Source organism: Epinephelus fuscoguttatus, linkage group LG23 (genome assembly GCF_011397635.1).
Source record: "Epinephelus fuscoguttatus linkage group LG23, E.fuscoguttatus.final_Chr_v1".
Lineage (NCBI taxonomy): Eukaryota > Metazoa > Chordata > Actinopteri > Perciformes > Serranidae > Epinephelus > Epinephelus fuscoguttatus.
The window spans coordinates 28254042-28276425 of NC_064774.1; the positions used below are offsets into that span (position 1 = coordinate 28254042).

General features: G+C 40.9%; 2 protein-coding genes across 3 annotated transcripts in view; both read right to left on the reverse strand.

Annotated features, from left to right (window-relative positions):
* tbc1d14 (TBC1 domain family, member 14) overlaps window positions 1–4481 on the reverse strand; it is a 48496-nt gene extending 44015 nt beyond the window's left edge. The window contains exons 1-2 of the mRNA XM_049567824.1: window positions 4460–4481; window positions 3982–4141 (exon numbers count right to left, since the gene is read on the reverse strand). Of these exons, the coding sequence (XP_049423781.1) occupies window positions 3982–4030 (49 nt within the window). The 5' untranslated portion in view covers window positions 4031–4141; window positions 4460–4481. The remainder of the gene's footprint in view (window positions 1–3981; window positions 4142–4459) is intronic.
* A 1741-nt stretch (window positions 4482–6222) lies between these two features.
* On the reverse strand, window positions 6223–21038 carry kiaa0232 (KIAA0232 ortholog). Of its 2 annotated transcripts, XM_049567819.1 has the most exons (8): window positions 20763–21038; window positions 18018–18582; window positions 17414–17554; window positions 15464–15533; window positions 15274–15358; window positions 11731–15124; window positions 11437–11545; window positions 6223–9948 (listed from the first exon to the last, which is right to left on the reverse strand). In XM_049567819.1, exons 2-8 carry the CDS (start codon window positions 18252–18254, stop codon window positions 9932–9934), a joined length of 4053 nt encoding a protein of 1350 aa, XP_049423776.1. In that variant the 5' UTR covers window positions 18255–18582; window positions 20763–21038; the 3' UTR covers window positions 6223–9931. The 2 variants fall into 2 exon arrangements, with proteins under 2 accessions (XP_049423776.1, XP_049423777.1); XM_049567820.1 differs by lacking the exons at window positions 17414–17554; window positions 18018–18582; window positions 20763–21038 and adding an exon at window positions 16493–16620.
* Window positions 21039–22384: the final 1346 nt, after the last annotated feature.

Here is a 22384-nt window from a genome sequence, read left to right on the forward strand (position 1 = left end):
TTGAGGGAGCAAAAGCAGTATCGGCCCCAAATATCGGCTCAAGAAAATTGGCAGTCTATAATCGGTCATCGGCTAAGGGTGATCAATTTTCAATCAATCAATTTTATTTATGAAGCCCAATATCACAAATCACAATTTGCCTCACAGGGCTTTACAGCATACGACATCCCTCTGTCCTTAAGACCCTCACAGCGGATAAGGAAAAACTCCCCAAAAAAACCCCTTTAACGGGGGGAAAAAAACGGTAGAAACCTCAGGAAGAGCAACTGAGGAGGGATCCCTCTTCCAGGACGGACAGACGTGCAATAGATGTCGTACAGAACAGATCAACATGATAAATTAACAGTAATCCATATGACACAGGGAGAGAGAGAGAGAGAGAGAGAGAGAGAGAGAGAGAGAGAGAGAGAGAGAGAGAGAGAGAGAGAGAGAGAGAGAGAGAGAGAGAGAGATATGCAGGTAATGACAGTATCTTACAACAACATTAATGGAAGTAATAATATTATAGTTATAGTTCTGGTTACTGCGGTACAATATGTTGAAAGTATGTATTAATACCTGGCAGTATACATGTGTGACAATAAAAAAAAATCGGTATCGGCATCGGCCCTAAAAAATCCATATCGGTCTATCCCCACTTTAAAACTATTTTTTAAACTGACTTTTCAAATAATTTTACAAAGAAGATGATGCATTTAGCACATTTGTTAGGCCTCAACTACTCATTTTGGTGAGAAATACTAAATTTAAAATAACTTTTCAAAGCTCCACAGGGTACCTTTAGTTCTTGATCTGACTGTTGTATGTATTTTACAGTATCCTATTGTGTTTTTATGCCATTTTATGTATTTGTATTCATCTTCTAGTGCCATAGTTCTTTTATTTAGCTTCTCTCATATGTACTGTAATGTTCTATATACTGTCGCTACTACTATAGACCAAATCACAGTGTTTGTTTGCAATTACCTCCAGGTAGGAAATCCCTGTGTCAAATACATAAAATTAAAATTCGCTGAGCACACATTGCCTTTGTTGGTTAGTTTTTAGCCACCTGAAACAATCTATATCAATCTAAGTGTATGCTATATTCCAAATATATTCCCTGCTTTACATTGCAGACAGCCCTCTCGACGGGAAGCTGAAGCCGTTATCTCAAAGCCACCACACTCCATTGGGAAAAAAAAAAAAAGTGATTTTACTTTGCAGAACTCAAGACCTGTTGGTCTGCCTCTGACTCAAGTAAACAGTTTGTAAGGTAAAGCAGGGCAAGTATTCCGAATATAGCGTATACCTGAACTGATATTGAGGTTTTTTTGGTTTTTTTACGTGGCTAAAAATACATTTTGCTACAGCCCCTACCACAGCAGTACACTGTTTAGCTTCCATACCAGTAGATTCGGTTTGTCTAAGACTCTAGTAAAGCACCACAGTACATACATAAAATGAGCACAGGAGAAACCTCAGATAGGTCAGACCACAGTGTTTAACTATGTATCTTTAAAAACATTACAGTCATGGCTGAAAATGCCAAAAGAAATAAACAAGTTTGCCGATTTCACATCTCAGCGACTGAATTTAACTGCCAGTTGCCTGCCCAGTAGTTATTTTTGTTATTAGTGTGACGTCACAATTAATTGATTGAAAATTAATCTACAACAATTTAAATAACTGATTAATTGTCATCTATTAATTAAAACTGTCAAACATTCACTGGTTCCATCTTTTCAAATGTGAGAATATGCTGCTTTCGCAATCTTTATATTACTGCAAACTGAACATTGTTAGGAGGTGGAGTGTTCCTCAGAGATAACAAGTAATTTGAAGAAGTCACTTTGTGAACAAGGCTAATTAGCAACCAGGCAAAGTGGGAACTGGGGGTGGTTACCATCTGGCCATTAAGTTTGTGGCTGTTTAGGTAATTACTGGTTTGTTTGGTAATATTGTATGCACCATGGTAGCACAAGGTGAGGTGACATCTGCATTAACACACTATTTTTAACTACTAAGCAATACACACACAATGCAGGGAAAATGGGCTAAAGTTTGGGGGTCACTGGGGCCCAGAGCTCAATTTGCCCCCGGGGCCCCCTAAGTAATTACTGTGATAGCAATTATCAAACATTTTATAGACTACATGATCAATTAAAAAAAAAGAAAATGGCATGACCAACTCTGTGAAATACAATACTACCAAAGGTTTCTTCTGATCAAGCACAGCGTCTGAGATAATGGGCGTGGAAGCCTTGAGAGGTGAAAACTAATCCCAAGCAGGTTGTAACTGGAGTCTGTGCTGTAATGTGAACAGGGCCCCAGCGGGGATACATCTTACTTTAACACCAGCTGGGCAGCTAAGCTAAAGCCTGTGTGTCAAGCTCTCAGGCTGCACTCATTGAGCTTCTGACGCCCATGGACAGAGACACTTGCACCCCTCCGATTTCAAACTCAACAATTTTCAAGAATCGTCATTGCTTCAGACACATTTGACAGAATCATAGTGTTGTAGCCGTACACAGAGGTGTTCTGTTTTTCAGCAAAAAATCCTGTCTGTGCTTGTCAACTGTAAGGGCTCTGAACACACACACACACACACACACACACACACACACACACACACTTCTATAAAGAAATAAATAAGTAGGTAAAATAAATACACTTTTGAAGTGCCCTTTGTTCTCCTAATGGTTGACACACAAAGCCAGATTTTTAGCCAAGCTCTAAACCCTGACCTGCAGGTTGTCATGTGAGCCTGGTAGACTTTGTCCCAAAACACAGCAACAGGTTGGTCCTGTGTAACTGTGGAAATGATCTACAACCAGACGTCACTAAAAATGTCAGAATCTGTACACACGGACTCATCAGTTATTATCATACTGCTGAAAAACTGTAACTATAATTGTTTGAAATGCATTATATTTAAGAACAAATGCAATGTCCCTCATTAGGTTTTAACCACAAAGCATTAGCAGTAAAGGCCACACCAACACGTACATGCATGTTCTTGTTTTTGTAAGTCATAATAAAAGGTTGCTGTTATTATCTATCAACTGAAACACCCATTTGAGTACACACACACACAAATCTTGTTCTGTGAGTCATGATATTACTATCAATAGTATCGCTTTCAACTTAGGTTAACATTGCATCGAAAACGTGGAAATGTGGGCAAACGCATGAGTGACTTTTTTGAGAAAGTGGTTCTCTGTTTGGGTTAAGACATAATACACATTTTTGAGTGGCACTTCTTGAGCCACAGATTGGAATGCATGGTGCAATGCATATAAGACGGGGCACATGACATGGGAAATAGTCTCTGGTTTTCCTGCCTGTATAGATATGAATTCAGAAGTTTTTTGCTTTTAACACAAACATTTCATTTCCTGGCATTTTTAATATTCAGAACTACTTCTCAAGTAGTTTTACAAATAAAACTTGCAGGACAGTGGCGAGCAATGAACAAATCCAAGTAGAAAAAAGTTCAAATTTTATCTGAGCACATGCAGCTTGGTTCTAATATGCAGAACTGACCAAAACACTGGCTGCTAAGAGTCATGGTTTACTAACCAACTTAAATTTTATCTCAGCAAGTGCCATTTTAAATGTATGCCGAACTGACCGCCGTTTTCTAGCCTCGTTAATGACTGGTTTCAACTCACATATTAAGAGTCATTACATTAAGTTTGTGGTTAAAAGTTAAGAAATTGTCTCAGAAAGTCCCTTTTGGTGTGTTAAATGTATGCCGAATTAAACACTGGGCTAAAATAATCACAAAATGCTACGTGCCATGGTTTATCAATTGTATACATGTACAATATTCGGGATCATATTTAACTCACATAATTTTAAAATGCAGTTTAGCGTAACCTGTGATGTTACTATGGAGAGCAGCGCACAGTGTATCAGGGCAGAGTTCATGTGGTATGAGTGTTAACAGTGGCAAATACACAGAGGGTCTGACAGCACATCATGGTAACGTTAACCTACCACAGCGGCTGTCTCTCCGGTCCTGGGTACCGTGTGCCGTGTTCGCCATGTTGCCGCTTGATGCTACAGGTGGGTGGCAGGTAGCCGCCGGCTGGAGCGGTCCATGGTGATGCTGTGACCAGTGCTGCACCGCCCTCACCTCCCTGCCTCCTCAGCGCAGCTTAGAGTACACAAACAGCAGCAGGGTGAGGACATTTGTCGGGACAAACACTTACATTCACCTCGGGGAGGCAAATAAAGGAGGCCGGTAAACATAAACTCCACGTCGGTCCAACCGGACTTGCTCGCCAAGTGCTGTTGCTGTTGACGCCAACTCAATGATTTCACCAGCGCTTCCTCAAGTGCACTCAAAGCAACTTAAAATGCGAAAGACATTATTTTGCTGTCACGGCGTTACTACGAGAGAGGAAACACTTCTCCGGTGTTATATGAGCGAGCACGTTTCACAAGTTTATCCGGTATCGTTAACAATTCATACCTGTTTTGACGCTTCCGCCGCCATTTTAAAACAAACTTGTACCGAGAGTGCGGTGTAATCGAGTCAAGAATGCTCACCGTCGATAGATTCACCTGTCTGCTACTGAAGGCATTAATAATCGACCGAGCGACCTGAGCACCTACAGGATTATAGAAGGCGTTTTTGTTTATTTCGACACGGTCGATAGTTTTGGAAATTCAAGTTCATTTCTTAGACCATTAATAGTTGTTACAAAGTGTTACAATTGTTTTTAAGGTAGTAAGTAAAATATTGTAATTTTATTTCCATTTTCAGGCGCCAAAATAGTGTTTTCTGCATTGATATTCGGAATAGTCTTCCTACAGGTATTTGACTGGGCAGTAAAATTGTCATGTTGACTGAAACCATGGGCGAATTATAAGACAGTGGGGCTTGGGCACAGATATGCAACAGGCCCCACCAACTCTCCTACACAGAAGCAAGACACGCAGATTTAATGTGATTTGTGTGTCCCTTTGCTGTCATAATGCATCTTTTCATCATTTTTGTCTCTTTGTGGTCATTTTGTGTCTCCTTGCAGTAGTTTTGAGTCTTTTGTGGGCATTTGGTTGTTTTTGAGGTCATTTGTGCCACTTTGGCGTTATTTTTTGGGGTTTACTGGTCATTTTTTTGTCACTTTGTAGCCACCTTGTGCCTCTTTATTGCCATTTTGTGTCTTTTTGTAGTCATCTAGGTGTCTGAGGTAATTTTGTGTCTAAATTAGGTAATTTGTGCCTCTTTGAGATAATTTTAGTCGGGTTTTCTGGTCATTTTTTTGTCACTTTATGGGCATTTGGTATCTGTGGTCATTTTGTGCCTCTTTGTAGCTGTGTTGTGTCTTTTATATGGTTGTTTGCGTGTCTTTAGGTAATTTGCGCCTCTGAGATAGATTTGTGACTTACTTGGTCATTTTGTGTCTTCGTGGTTGTTTTGCCCATTTTTTGTATTTATTCTCTTTGCAACTCCATTGCATCTCTTTTTTTCTTTGTCATTTTGAGTCTCTTTTTAGTTGGTCCATGTTTATTTGAGATAAATTTGGCAAGAGGTGCCAGGGGGCCCTCTGAAACTGTGGGCCCCTGAGCCTGTGACACATAGGCCCATTCAGTAATCCATCCATTACTGAAACTTAATCACATTCAATCAAACTTATCTTTGTGTAGTTACATGTGTTTAGATTATAATACAGTCAACTTTGGGACAGCACTTCTTCCCAAAAAATATACTAAAAGTCCAAAGGAAATTTAATTCATGTCAATAGAGGTTTATTTTGTTACCACCACTAGTGCCACATTATACAAAATACAGAACTTAATTTCCAACCTCTTTGTAACTTCTAGTAAGTTTGGCCAAAAAATGAATACATTTAGCCAAATGCACGCAACGGTAATATTATTTCATTGCAACCTATCGAATGGACACAATCATGTCCAAAAAGTGTATATCTCATTTTTTAAGTGGCCACTCACAACATAAATGTGTTTTTTTTAATGGATGGTTCTGAAAATGTTTGAAGCTTTTACTGTGATATTAACAGAAAATGATAATGAAACTAAAGCCTGACATGTGATTTGGTTAATGAGCTGGCTGTTCCTCCGACAGCACTGTCACCCTGCCCTCTAGTGTCACCATGAGGTCGTGGACCTAAAATGTAAAGCTGCTTTTGTCTCCTGTGTAAGTCACCACTGGGGCAAATACACTAAGTGAAAAGGTAAGAAGCAAAATAAAACACAGGGAAAGTCATAGGCTGAGGTTTGGTTTATTCCTTTATTAGATGTTAAGAAAATCCACAATGAAACAAAATAATTTACTCAGGGAGTACATGAAATTAGAACAACACAGCTACTCGGGACAGATGGGATCGAGGAACATAGAGGAAGGGGGGAGGGTGAAGGAGCGTCTAGGTGGGAATGAAAAGACGAGGAAAACTCAAGTTTTCAGTGCTGGATATGTTCTTCAGACCACAGTGCAATCGAAACTCAGCGACCCCTGTCAGTGTCGTTCCAAATGCATATACCCTCACTGAATGCATTTTCTCATCATATGTTTGTTTTTTCTTTAACACGGCCTACCAAAATGGAAGAATTCAATGGAGAAAGGTGTGATGTATTCCTTTCAACTCCCATGTAAGTGCTTTTTGTGACTTCGCTTCTTGCACTCATTCACTCACAGATTCACACAGTCATAACATTCTTTCAATCACTGATTTAACCTCACTTGTATTTTTTTTTTAACCAAAATATTTTGTTGAATCCAACATAAAACGATGTTTGCATGCTGCATTTTTAGAGAAACCCCATGGGTTTTTCCTCCCAGGCGTCCCTCACTCAAAAGTAATCAACATGCAAAATTAACTGAATGACTTTTCTCCATATATTCTTGAATGTTAACATGCGCCAAGGTATTGCATAGAGGACTCAGGGCTCTTGAATTCCCCTCCACATTGCTTATGCAATCTACAATGGCTTAGTTCTTTTTTTTTCCCTCCTAAAACTATAGCTCTAAGTTAATGACAGTCACTTCTGTGGTTTGCTTGGAAAGAACTCCTGTCAATAATTTCTGCTCTACAATCAAAGAAAGGTTTTACATTAATGCATCAATGCACTGTCACAGGTCTGAGTGTAGATTATGCAGTATGCTTATATTAAAAAATTCCTGAGTGTCTGATGACTGTCAAAGAAAGGTGACAAGACCCTGAAGTTGGAGTACCTTTCATTCAGCTACTTAGGGGTCCTTTTTTCTTTTTCTTTTTTTTCAATTGAAGTGGCACTGGATTGAACAAACCGTGGGCCTGTATATACAATCTTTGCATTTTTAAAATGAGGAAGCCATTTCCGAAGCCATGCCTGTAACAGAGACACCTTCACCTGCGACAGTGCATTACAGAGTGTCTGCTCTCACTGCTGACACATTTTAATTGCCCATTAATGGAGGGATGGTTTTTAGTTATCTGTGCTTCAGTTTTACGCTATGTGACAGATAAGCCACCCTGTTTCTGTCCTCATAACCCTTTCGGAAAATTTTAAATTGAAGGCCCAGTGTGTAGGATTTAGGGAGATATAGTGGCAGAAACGTAATTTAAGTATGTTTTTCTTTTGTGAATAATCATCTGAACATAAGAACTGTGTTCACCATGTTGCACCGCCATGTTTCTAGAGTAGCCTGGAACTGACAAACCAAACACTGGCTGCATTTTTTTAACGTGGAGCTGCTTCATGAATTGTTTTTTACAGATTCAAATCACTGTGTCTGTGTGTTCTGGAGCGATGAGACCTCCTTGGATAATTCTGCCCCTGGTAAAAACCTCCTGAATGTCTGGATCTTAAGTAATCAAAGAAGAACTTGAGCACAGATAAGCAGGTGCCTAGCTAGTAGCCCGTCTCTGACATGCCAAACAGTGTCTGAGAAACATTATTTGTGGTGTGAAACTCATTTATTCAGTGTTTTTACCAGTTTTAATCACCTGGTCTGTTTGTTTTGGAGAAGAAGAGACGTCTGCGGGTAATTCAGCTCCAAGAAGAAAACAAACAAAGAACATTGAAGGAATCCTAACCAGGGGAAATTTTAATTGGTTGCAATCTGCACCGCTAGATTCCACTAAATCCCCCTAAATCTTACACACTGCTCCTTTAAAAACAGCAGATATTACAAAATGCAAAATGCATTTATCTGCATATGCTTTGATTTAATTTTCAAAGGACAGGTCGCAACATGGGCCGGTCCAACCACACCTCAAGGACTCGATAGCTAATTTCTTTAGGGTGTGTTTCAAATTTAGGGCGCACAAATACATTTGCATTTTTTGGGAATGTATGTCTTAGCATACATTCACATTTCTCTGAGATAAAGTTCTAGTACACTCATTCTGAACCAGTGCCTTCACAAGTTCTGCCAACACACACACGCACACACAGTGAGACATTACTCAATATTTCAACAAGATATATTGTAAACCAAAAAAAAAAATAAAAACACACCTCATATGGAAAAAAAAGCATTTGTACCTTAGTGTAATTATGTCATGTTTTTGGTTTGACCACCGCCCCCCGCCACTTATTTTGATATACGTTTGTTTAGTTGCAGCGTGGACAATGAACCATCAGTCAATGCTGATTTTGTCCGTTCTGCTTGGGGACAAGCAACTGAATAGATGTGTAGCAACATGAGATTTAATACCTGCAAGTATTTCTGCTTCAGCTGTTACAGGCCTGACAACTAAGAGGTTACCTTAAAATAAAAACCAAGCCACATTAAGCAAGAAACGCCATCAGGCTAAACTTTTTTTTTCTTTTCTTCTTTTCACAAATTTTCGCAAAAAGATATTCATGGAGTCTGACTGTCTGGACTACAAAGAAAACTAGGCTATGCCGTCTACTTATCACAGCCATATTATGGAACTGCAACTTCAAATTGAACATATTTATAGCACCAATAGTCTGTACCATAGAAATTACAAAAAATTAAAACAAAGTTTCATTCAGTTGAACACGGGTGTCTGCAGAAATGGCTGTAGTCATGTCTTTTCATGATGGGTCTTTACCCCAAAACACTAACTTTTTTTTTCTTTTTTTTCTCCCCAATTCTTTTACAGCATTGCATTTCAAGTAGATTATTAGTATTTTTTCCAACAAAACTCCTTTTTGATTTCCTGTTTTTTTAATTTTTAAAGGTTTTTATATTTTAGCCTCACAAACCATACTATGTCTACTACTAGCTTTTGTAAGACTATCACCATTCAAAAATCAGACTCATTTATAACTTTTCACACATGGGGAATTTCGGGATATTTAGAAGAAAGCTGCACACATTCTCTACTTCACATTCAGAAAGTCGTTCAAACAAACTATTTAAATTAAACTCTCAAATTCTTACACAACTCAAAAATCTCAACATCCTTATATTGTCTTTCTGAACACAAGATGGAAAGTAGAGGATGCGATAGCAGTCATTTCACACAACATTATGTTCAACTAGAAAAAGAGGAGTGAGACTGGCTGGACGAACGTACATGCACAACCATTCAGATACCACCAACTACCAGTATCCTAGCTCAAAAGCAAAAATGGTGGGAACAAAACTGACGAGGATAGAACAAAAGATTGTCCCTACAACCTAACTGTGAGACTTGAATGAGGACCAGTGTACAGAAGAATCAAATGAAACAAATTCTAAAATGCCTAAAATGCATGTCTGCACATTGCATCACTCAAAGACAGAACATATTTTTTTCTCTCACTTTTTGTTGATCTGATTGTTGATTACACAAGGTTTTAAGTTAGTAAATGAAAACCAGCAGGGTTATGTGTGGGAGTTTTGGAGGGGTGTGTCAGAAAATTAGCCTACATTAGGTTTTCCAGCTCTGAGATGACCCTGAATCTTTGCTGGTAGAGGTCCAGTCACAAAAGGAGAGGAAGGTTTCCTCTCTATGGACAGGTGTCCTCTGCAAAACTGGAGTATTCAAATGTTGCTGCTCCCTGGAGAAAGAAGTCAGGCAAAATGGTTAGACTGTTGCACACGTTATATCCTGCTGACTGTTCACTGCACTGTACTTTACCTTCTGCTTCTGTTGCATTTTCTAACTGACCCCTCAGATTCTGCGGCCCAATTAGGAATTACAGCTTGACTGCCACTGTAAATGTTTTGCTCAATATCCCTCACTGGATTCAGACAGTCATTAACAGAAGCTGGTGGCCAGTCGTGTGTAGCACTGAGTTACATCTATAGAGAGTGGAGTGTGGATCTTGTGCCCAACCCTTCCTCTCACAAAAGATGGACTGCTCTGTACTACCCACTACAACCATCATACTTGATTTGAAATGTAGTTTTCATTTATAGTTAAAAAAGTTTCAGAGACAGTGCTTACTTTCTCTGTGCTCTTGAATCCCTTTTAAAAGCATAGTTCAGATCTCTTGAAGTGGCGCAGTATAGTCAGCATATTACATACAGAAGATAACAGTCAACACACCCCAGTTTTGAAAATCAGGCTGGAGTCTGACACAGATGCTAAACAGTGTAAAGCTGAGCGGGGGGCAGCAAACATTTTTTAGCAACCCAAAAAAGTCTCACCTCAAACAATCAATATCAGTTTACACTATATAATAAGAATATATGCTTATATATATATATATATATAATATATATGCTTTAATTTATTGTAAGACAACAATTTCCGACAGGGAAGTGAAGCAGGAATATCGCTCTCTTCAAAGCCAGACTCCATTGAGAAAAATTTTGGGCTAAAAGTAATTAGTATGGATTCACCAAAGTTACACAATAACACAAACTAACTTAATGATCGAGGCAACAGTAGACCAACAGCTACGTGAAAATATACGTACAATCAAACTATTATAATTTTTTTTTTCAGGTGGCTAAAATGCTTTCCATTGTTATCCCCCATCCACAGCAGTACACTGCCTTGCTTCTGTGTCGGCGCTCCTGCCCATCTACTGCCAGTAATACACTGACTATGGATAAGTGCCCCATACAACCTGATTTCAAAAAATCCAAGCTATCCCTTTAAACAGTGTCTAGACTTGCTACCACAGACATCGAAGTGATAGATTATTTAAATAACTCTCAGCTGACAAGTTACAAGAAATTAAGACTTTTCTCACCCCGTATAAATTACAAAAATATTTTCTGCAGAGGGTTAAATGAATTGATCAATGCATGGAGCAAGATTTGTCAATTTTAGGACCACTGTTCAGCCACTACTCTGTTGGCAAATATATGTACAGTACATTTTGTTGCAGTTCTGGACCGGTGGAAAGAGTTCAATAATTTGTGTGTTACCTTATGACTTCAACCCTTAAAACAAAAATTTGTAAATGTCTTTCATCTCTGTGATTTAAATCCAACAATGACAAAAAATCAGCAGTGTCACTGGTTTGATGTGTTGCCAGAAAGTATCGTGAACGAAGTGGTAAAAATTCAAAGTATGTTTTTGAAAACCAGTTTACCTGTACACTGAGATCCAGGGAAAAGGGGGGAACAGAGTGTGTTCTGCCACCAGCACTCATCTTGCTGGTTGCCAGTTCCTCCCTGTCCACTTATGTTCAACAGAGGGAACTACACAAGACAAATGAGAAGTGGTTAGTTTGTTTCAGCAAACCGCTGCCTGAGATATTACAGGTGGAACCCATTTTTACAGCTGACGCCCAATTATGAAACACTATGTCTTTAGGCCAACACTTCTGTTCAAATTCTTTAGCACTACATATGCATATTAGGAGATAATTTTAAGAAACCCTCACCTCTGGCACATCTCCAACAAAGTCATAAGCAATCCCATACTTGGGGATCTGACCTGCTGGTGCAGATAAGCAGGACTGCTTTTCTCCCGAAGATTCCTCCTTTTGAATCTTGCCGACTGAGACGTCTGTCTGTCCACCTGCAGTTGATGCAGCTGCTGCCGTTTTGCAGTCTAAGCAAATCTCTTGCTCAGCAATTGGCAGGAGGGTACTGGAGCCCTCCTGTGAATCCAGAGAGGTCTGGGCACTCTTCTCCATGCCAGACTTCTTTAATCTGGGTAAGAATTTACCAGATTCCAGTTCTGACTTTCCGTAATAAGGGCCCTCACATTCTGCATCCTCCTCCAGAGGTTTGAGATCTGCCTGAGGATCATCAAAGACGTCCACCGGCGCCAGGACGGGAAAACTCATCTCCTCTTTGTCAGTCTCAGCCTCTGAATCACTCACTCCACCAGGAGATAACTCTGAGGCCGATATTGGTCGGAAATGAGTCCTGGGGGAAATGCGAATGGCCCTGTACTGTGTCCGGTTGATGCCATATATGCGTGGGTGGAAGGCTTCATTCTCAGAGTCCGAGCAAAGAATAGATTTGGGCTTGAACCCTGGACTAAACGAAGCCATGTCCTCAGGCTCAAAAGAACACTCAACATGGAGGACTTGAGAGAAGGGATTGTTCAGGTTGAAGGATGCGAACGGGTATTCTAAACCTTGCTCCTCACTATGCAAGCCTCCGTAAGATCCGAGCAAATCTTCATGGAAGATGAAAGAAAATCCCTTATTCAATCCGTCTCCGCCTCCTCTAATGGCCTGGTCACTCTGCCCAAAGGACACAAGAGGCCTCCACAGGGGCCTGTGTCCAGGGGCAAAGCAGCTGCCAGTGTTCATGAACACATCTGTGCCAGTGATGGTAAGCATATCTGAGCTGGAAGCAGATGCAGATGCAGATGCAGCTGCAGCAGCGCACTGTAGCAGGCTATCTTGGGTGTCATTTGGCGGCACAACAGCCCAATTCTTATCACCACTTAGTGTCTTCAACTCTCCATACACCCCTCCTAAGATGAACGATGTACTCTCCTTGTCAGAGTTCAAGTCCCAGGGCTTGGACGGAGTCATGTAATCCCCTGCACCATCTACCTTGGAGAGTTTGTTTTTGGCTAAGTCCTGTTCTTCTTTCTTGCCTTCCCAAAGGTGATACTCTGACCGCTGCACTGCTTTTTTCTGGGGTCCCTGAATTGGAACTCCTTTTGCCTGTACTTCCAGACAGCTGCAGCAGTAACCGCCTGACTCATCAGAGAATAGCCCCTCGCTTGGTTTTTCTGCTCCTTGCTTTGACATTACAGATTTGTCATCTCCTATTGCAGTCCAAATGTCCTTTATTATCCCTGAGCTGTAATCATCACTGTGTTGGTTTGTGTTGTCCGAAAACATGCCAGTGCTGTACTGTTTACTCTCATCTTCTTCCAATGCAATACCACAAATGGACTCCAATTTAGATTTTTTGGTGAAGGTCTGGTTGGATGCTGTACTAACGCTGACCTCCTCACACTTACGGCCAGAGTCTTCTTGCAAAAAATCCAAGATTTCATCCTCCAGATATGTACCAGAGAGAGGAGGGATTATACAATCAATCTCTTCGTTGCCAATTTGAGCAGCATCCTCTGTCGGAACATTTCCTTGCTCGTTGTCTGAACGAGTCTCTTCTGAATGTGACCACGGACTGCAAGTTCGTGTTGAAAGGTTAGAACAGTGTTCAGTTTCGTCAAAGGCACTATTTTTGGTCCATATTAGCAAACGAGACTGTTTATTAGAATGTGGGTCGAGACAGCTACTAGAATCTGTGTTGTTTTCATGACCAACAGAGAGTGAGTCGCGAGGAAAAGGAAAAGTGGGGCTGTCATACTGCAGCTCAAAAAGAGAGAAGCAGGATGAGTTCAAACCAGATGGTTCACTGGTGGCTTCGGGGACAGGCGGCTCCTCCAGGTTTCCAGATAGTTTGCTCAGGGTGAACGAAACACTATCAAGAAGGGGGGAGAGCCGGATGGGAGAGTCTCCTACGAAGCTTTCTCCATCTATATCTTCTGAAGTAGATGGTGAATAACATCCCCACAATTGAGCCATGTTTTCAAGATCCTCCATTAAGAATCCAACAGATCCCGAAGCTTCCTGTGAGTCTGCCCGTATTGCACTTTTCCCTTGCTGCTCAAGGCCATCTAACACTAAACAACATTCTGCCTCAACGTCTCTTTGCTCTTTGCTTTTTTGTCGAATCATACTTAAGATCCGACTCTCTTGTATAGAGTCTGAGGCACTAGTATCCAATATGGATTGATAAATGTCAACTTCATAGAAGTGAGTGAATTCAGACAGATGCTTGTCATCTAAATCTCTACTATCCTCTGGCTGAGGGCAGCTTGAGGTCCCAGTGAGTTCAACAGTTTCATCTTCTGCTTCGCCAGGCCCTTCCACAAAGTGCCCATCCACAAACGAGCCTGCTGCTAGGTATGCTCTCTGGTAGCTCTCATTGGCAATGCAGATTCCCTGGATTCTCTCCGGCAGCCTCTCCATGTCGGTTGACAAAGCAAAGCCATCAGGAGAGTCTACCTTGTTTCGATATTTTGTTTCCAGCTTGCTTTGTCTGCTGCTGAATGGTACAAAATACTCTGTGATGGGCTCAGTGTACCAAAGTGGCTCCTCCATGTATTCCTTTTTGTTTCGGGCCTCAACTCCGGACTCTTTTGCCTCCTTCCAGCCTGGATCTTTACGAATCTCCTTCAGAGGTCTCTTCCCCTTTTTGTAAAGCTGTGGTTGTTTGGCAGCGCCTCCAGTGGTGCTGCTACTGCTCCCTCCTGTGTTTCTTCGCTCCTCTTTGTCGATTACCTTCACCTGCAGCTTCACCTGCCCGCTGTTGCGTGTTCTCTTATTCTTTGCAGCCTCCCTGGATTTGTGCCTTATTCTAACTGCCTTGCTTCTGGATGATTTCAAGTCACCCTGGTTCCCACTTGAGCTTGAGCCCGCCTCACTAGAGCCAGAAGACCAGGATCTGGGTCTGTATTTGCCCTCCGATCTGTGTCTAGTCTGTCTCTTTGAGTGGACGGTAGATTTCTCCTCTGCTGCTGCACCACCGTAGTATCGATTTTCTTTCTCCTTCTTGCTCCGTCGTTGCTGGCCTCTCTCGTTGGTCACAGTAGTGATGGTACCACATGCTTCGAGGTTTCGCTCCTTTGCAGCCTCACCTTCACTGTTGCAATCTTTTGGGGAAGAGGTGTCGGTGCTGGTCTGTGGGGCTGCAGAGGATGATGAACTTGAGTATGCACAGGCCTTAGCCTTGTTCCACACCGTCATGATCTCTTGGAGACAAACAGGTTTCTCTGACAAAGGAGGAAAGGCTTCATAATACCTGCCATCACAACAGACACAGAGAGAACTTGATTTAAATGCATTCATAGCAGTCAAGTTCAAATTAACAAATGAATGTGTGTGTGTTCTGCATGCAGTTTTGCTAGCTACACATAGTCACAGATCCACAATATCCACGATGTAGCTTACATTTCCACCTGGTCCTTTGAAGAGGGGGACTCAGCTCGCTCTGGAGACTGAGAGCCATCAGATTTCTTTTGAATCTGTTTTTCCTCTATAAGAACAAAAGAGAACATTTTAAAAGACCAGTTATAATTCAACTTTCTTTTTGGTTCAATCAGAAAGTTCTACATTTGAAAATAAAGGATATCAACCATACCTTTCTGTTTGTTTTGGATGTCCTTTAGTTTCGAGCAAAGCTCTTCAACCAGGCTCTCAATTCCAGAGTTCTGCACAAATTAGAAAGAAATATTATGAATGACCAATATCAGTTCCATTACATGATGCATTCATATACTTTAGAATGTGACAAATAAAAACTTCAAGCTTCAACAATAGGTGGAAGTGGTCTGAGCATATTCCAATTTACAAAACACATTTGGCAAAAGTTGTGTGCCCAGCAATGTGAGCGAAAAAAAATGTTATGTTATGTAAAAATGTTGCTAAAAATCCAATCAAATGGCACATCTTAGTATATCACATGAATGACTGAGGAACATCTACACATCACTGTAGAATATTACTGATACTACATAGTAGTGATACACTGTATTCTACAGATCAGCTGACTTAACAAAAACATGCCTATGTATTTCAAGTGAGCACCAACCCCAGAATGTGTCTTGTTATTTGTGATAAACAAAGAAAAGACACAAAAACAAGCCATGATATGAACACAAAAGAACCATAACTTTTTCAAATTCCAGAACAACATGACAGACCTTAGATAAGAATGCAAACGCTACACTGACCCATAATGTGACCCAAAAGAAAAATGAAAGGCATGGGGTTGACACAAGTCAAGCCAGCTGACTTGTGAGAGCTTAGGTATGCTCGGCCATGACTGTGCTATATTTAGCTACGGTGCAGAAATGCTTTCAAAAAAATAAAACTAAGAGGGCTAAGCAACAGTCCAAGTGATTGCCTCACTATGTTCAGAGACACTAAACATTTACTACATATCCTGTTTAGCACACTGCTTCTCACATTGAGCAAAATGATGTATGAAAAAACAAACACAGGTTTGAACCAAACAAGACAATGTTCAAACGCACGCTTAGACCAAGTAAGCACCGTCAAAGCAAATGGCCTCAAACAAAAACAACATTGCTGCTCCTCAGCACCAGTCCTGCCAGACACTTCAGCTCACTCATTTCCGGCTCACTCTTCCAAAAATAATATTTCTTACCATGCCAGCTCATGAAAAGCAAAGCAAAGTTTTCTCCTGCCCTGTGTTTCCTCTTGCATCATTGTGCTAATGCCGGTCAGCTGACAGCCGACCGACTCCGCTGCTCACTGCTGCAATCCTGTGCAGCGTGTGCTGGTTAAAAAATAGACTGCAGAATCCAGTCCCCAGAGAAGAGCTCAACACTCCTCCTCTTGCCTTGCAGACCCTTCCCCCTACCCTCCCTCCAGCTTTATGTTGTGTCATTCTTCACTAAATCACACCTCCCTTACTACTGCTGGCCACTGAAAAAAATGTCAGGAAATCTCTCTGCAGCTTTTTCAGTCACACAGATGTATGGAATAAAATGAATACACTTCTGAGATATATGCATACACACAAAATATAATCTTTTGAAGGTCATGCATTTAAAGTGAGGATAACATTATTTCAATGTCAAGTAACAACTTTAAACTACTGACCCTCACATAACCTTTCCAATGAACACTAAGTAAAGGTGTGGCCATCCAGGCAAATGAGGTGACGATGCATTTCCAGTGAAGATCTCCTTGTTTAATGCTTTAGCTTCCCACATTGACATGGCTTTATTCAGTGTCTATTCACCGTGATTTATGCAATTAATATCTGCATGACTGCACCTTAACAAACAACAAGGAATACTACTGTGACAAATTCCTGACATGCCTTCTGTATTAAGAATGCTTTTCATTCAAAAGTTTCATATAAGACAAGGCAGATCAAACAGTTCCTGCTTTGATGCATGAGTTAAGACTTGCTTGCAATCATCTAAAGCTAAACTGATTCAAATGAATGATTATTTTACACTACAGAAAAATTAACTATACTTTGATGAACTCCACTCCTCGTAAACATCATGAGAATCACAGGATTTCAACAGTAAGGCTGAATTATGATGATGCTTACTTCATCAGATGCAGAGCGGAGGCATTGCACAGCAGCTTGCTTCTTCATTTCCTCAAGACTCAGGTCGGTCCCTCCTTTCTTCTTACTCTTGCCCCATTTCTTCCCAGTTCCCTTCTCCCAGCCCAAGAAGATGTCATTTTCCTTTCAGACACAAACCGAGAAATGTCAGTCACAAAGGACAAAATACAATTTAACACAGAAAAAGAAAGGATCTTTCTGTGCTTTTTTAAACATTTGGTATACATCAATACTATAATAAATGTGTTTTAACATTTCTACGCAGGTTTATATACTATAACAATTTGCACAAAAACATCAGAATTTATAGAAATAAATGTAATGCTAAATGACAGAAATCAAAGGAGGAATTAGTCAGTGGTACAAGCGCCCTGATGTGAAAGAAAAGCCCCATTGTTAACCTCTCCTGGCAAATTGATGTCTTCCTCTAACGAGGCCATTATAATCATTTCACACACTAACTTCCCTTTCTGAATGAAGCCCCCTGCCCACTCATGTGACAATGCAAAACACAAACAAAGAAAAACAATAATTTTCTAAGTTGTTTGACTTTATTAGAAATGTTTTTATGGTTGTGAAAGCCCACCTGATCCTGCAAGTCATAGTCGTAACTGTCATGCAGGAGAAGGCTGAGGACGTAGCGGGTGTATATCATGGCATCAATCCCACACTTCTCAAGCTCCTGGCCAAGCCAGCTTTGTACTGGACCCAGCGACTGGAGCAGGGACATCTCTGAGGCAGGCAGGGGGCCCACGAGGGGGAAGGGGCAAGAGAGGTTTTCAGGAGGAGCAGGACCGTCTGAATCGGTGCTCACTGGACGCATGGGACCTCAGGTGTTGGCCATTCTCAGATGGAGCAGCATTGTGATGGGAAGTTACTGTAGGGTGGTCGGTGGAGAAGGGTACTGAGAGAGGACGAGGCAGAACCTTGGGAAGAGGGGACAGTCACTCCAGCAGGACGCACTGAAGGGTCTCTACATGGGGTGGCATGTAGGGTTTTTTTTTTATTGCTTTGAGCAAAAAGGGAATTTTACTCGTCAGGCATGGCTTATGCTGCTGATAGATCTCAGCTGCTGAGCAAAACACAAGACGTGTTTGCGTCTCAGTAGGAGGGGGCCATTTTGGGGCTACGTCTTACTTCACCGGCACAACCTGAAAAAAAAAAGCAAACTTGCATTAGGTTCACTGAAATATTTTCAATGTTCAATGTAAGCATTTGAAAAAACAAAGATATAGTCAACAAACTTATCCATAACCCCACCCACTGCCAAACAGCAAGAGTAAAAACCTATTTACATTTTTTAAAATGGAGGGATGAGGTCACAGTTTTCAGAATAAAAATTGATATTCTTTAATAAGCGGGAAGGAACAGGAAGACAAATATTATGGCCTATTCTACCACATATAAATTGTGTTCCTTCTCCCAAAGGGTGTAGCCTGACTGTTCATAGCCTTGATTACCAACAAGCTAATGGGCTCCTAAGAGAGCACGAGCTCCTTAAATAATGCAGACAGTCACAATCATGATACATTATGTTAGTAAGCCCTCTTTAAAGTGAAAGTTAACGATGTGATGTGCATTTTCCTCAAAATACAGCACACTCACTACCTCTCACATTCATGTAAATTGATCTCTAACATCAGATATTCAAGTGTAATGACCCTCCTGTTAAATAAATGCAATGTGAAACAAGAATTAAGTAACAGGAGAAGTGGTTATGACCACGTCATTTCAAAACACCTGGATGACAGCAAGGCTTTGAAATACTCCTGAAACAAGAATCACTACTTTGCCAATCACTCCCTTCATTACAATCACAAAAAAACAATAGCTACATATTTTCAATTGTGAGTAATACATCCAAATATGTCCGGGATTAGTGCCCATGACAGAACAACAACAACGCGCTAACTCCAGCAGTTGAGTAAAACTGTGTGGGCAACGGGCAGGACAACACTTGATGTCAAGTGCATGTGTTTCATATGGCAGCAGCGGATTAGGGGACCGACGTGAAGAGCAAATGGAGGCTGCGCCGATTTGATTGGCTGGCCCGGTCGTCACTCAACAGTGGCATATTATATCTTAGTCATTAGAGGCAGGCGGCTATAGGTTTTGCAGTAGCTTATGCAACCATACTACCTAAGTAGCCATCACTCTTTCGTAGAATAACGTTGTCAGTGAAACAATACAGATGGACAGCAACTGAACGGTTAGCTAGCAACATCGATAAATGCTAAATATGGCTGACCAGTGTCGACAACCCAGCTGTTTCTTGTATGCACATTAGCCCCGGCAGCTAGCTCCTGACTGCACTGCCCACATACCAACTTTATCCTACAATCCATTACTTAGGGCAGCTTCTCTGACATGGGAAGGAACATACTAATACCACTTGAGCAGTATTAACTAGCGAACAACCTACTTCACTTAAGGTGTATTGTAAGGTTGAACAAACATGTTTGGTTTAGTGACATTAACGTCAACTTACAATGCTGAGCTAACGAGTGCGGCAATGCAACTACATAACAGCCGGGAATGACAGACTACACAAGATCGAATAACGTTAACGTTACTAATGTTGTTGGTATGAAAATATGGCACAGAATCTGTGATTTTGTGACGGCTGAATGACCACTGTCGATGTGCTGGCTTGTGGCATTAACATCGGTTAGCTAGCGTCACTGTGCGAGTCAAATGGCAAGGTTAGCTGGACCACCGACCTTTAACGTTAGCTAATGAGCTAAGTTAGCCAAGTTAGCTGGCGAGAGCTGCTAGTTCTCTGTCACTAGGCAGGTTAATATTATTTGCGTAGACCCAACATGTATCCGGCTAAGTTACATTGCAGTCTAACTGATTTAACGGTAACTACCATGTTTGCCCGTCCCCGCGAGGACTAACGTTAGTTTGATAGCGTTATGTCGAGCAGGTGAACGGAGGCTGCCGCTTTACTGTGACATTAGAGCCCTGACGGTTCTCCATTTAATAGTTAGCTCTCCACACGCTAACGTTAGGCCAAGTCTAAACTCTCAGTCGGAAACGAAACACACAAAATGGCCAAAAGTCAATACAGTATTGCAGAAATGTCCGGTTCAAACTGAAACAAACGTTAGCTAGCGTTAGCTTTCACGTACGCTTGTTGTTGTGACCGAGGGGGAGGAGGAGCAGCTGCCCCGGTAGGCTACCAGAGGACTGTCAGACGTTTTCCCTTCAAAATGTACGCCATATCGTCACACAGCGAAAGAGTAAACTGACTAAACACGAAACACGGAATGGAGACAAAAACACCACAGTGAGACAAGAGGACCGTGAGCCGGTTCGCTGGTTTACCTACCTGCCGTGGGCTGAAGTAAAGAGGAGCAGCGAAAGGGGAGCGGCTATTTCTCTCCCGCTGCCGTTCCGAGCTCGAGCTCTGGAATCCGCTGCGGTAGCATCGCGTATCATGGACGCCGACAGAAATGGCGCTGTTTTCAGATCCAGTGCTTCTTCAACAGCGTCAAGGAAACCGGCGACATTACGGCTCAAGTAGGAGGAAGGTCATTCCTCGATGACACTTAATAAGGAGAACCACAATGTCCGCGATCAGAAAGCCAGTTTCATTCAAGAGAGGGACTCCTAACCGCGCCACCCTCCGCGTTCGTATCCAAGCAACAAGGCAAACCTCTGCCGTCCTATTCGTACAGATTTGATTCCTCCGCTAGGGTATTGCATCAGAAGCCCAACTAGTACTCTTATCATTTCTACTCGCAGTACAAGTCAAATGATGAATGACTCTGACCAGATTAAACTCGGCTTTGAAAATTAGATTAGCGATTAAATCCTCTCTCTTGGGTATATATTTGAGGAATCTGTGAAAAATAAAAACATACAAACACAAATAACTACTTATGTCTATTGGCACAATATAGGCTACAATGCAACATGCTTAAAGTTAATCAGAATTGTTTATTTATTGTGCCACTGTTACTTATGAGTTGTGTGAAAAAATAATATAATGATAATAACATATTCATGTATACAGCGTTTTTTTAAAAACAAGTTACAATTAAAAGACAAGAATATAACATTAAATAAAGAACAAAGAAAATCAAAAAAATCTTATCAATTCAACAAAAAAATAACAAAAATATGATTTATGTGAAAACTTACTTATTTAAAAACCAGTTTCTGATTCTAAACCTAAAACAGCAGTAAAATTGTTTTTTTTTAAAACACAAGTCTAAAATTGTGTGTTACAGAGTGTCATAGAATGTTAAAAATTAATATTAAATTTTTGAAATTGCTAAGATATTTTTTGGGGATGGGGGCGAAATGCATGGGATCATGTGATTATGTAAATTTGCAAAATGTAAGACATTTTCACCATAAATTGATGCAGAAAAGGCACAAAGTGGTGCAATAAAAAAATCACCAGAATGCAGGAAATTAAGTGTTTCATGCTCATAGTTTTTTGGCGGAAGACCCCCTTAATCCCCATTTCATATGTGTGGCCCCCAAAGTCGAAAAGAAACCTACATCATCAGAAGCCAGTGAAGTGATTTTAAAACTGGTGTGATGGGTCCTCTCCTGTCGGACCTGTTATGGGTCCGGTTGCTTGTATGAGGCATGACAAGTGTGCACTGCAGTTATCTAACCAGGATGACATAAATGCACAAATTACTGTTTCTAAATTTTCAGCAGATGAAAATGATCTAATTTTTGAAAATTTCTTAATTGGAGAAGACAAAATTGGACCACAGAATTATTCTGGTTGAAGTTGAGGTGATAATCATTGCACTGACTACACACCTCATCAACATAGCCAACAAATGTATAAATTAAACCAGAACAGAAGTTACATTTATTTGCAACTTTGACATTTGTTTGACTATAACTCTGAGTTCTGCACAAACGTAACCAGAAGTTGTACAGTGAGATCTTGCAGCCAGCAACAATTTTCTGCACCTCAGAGCCTCT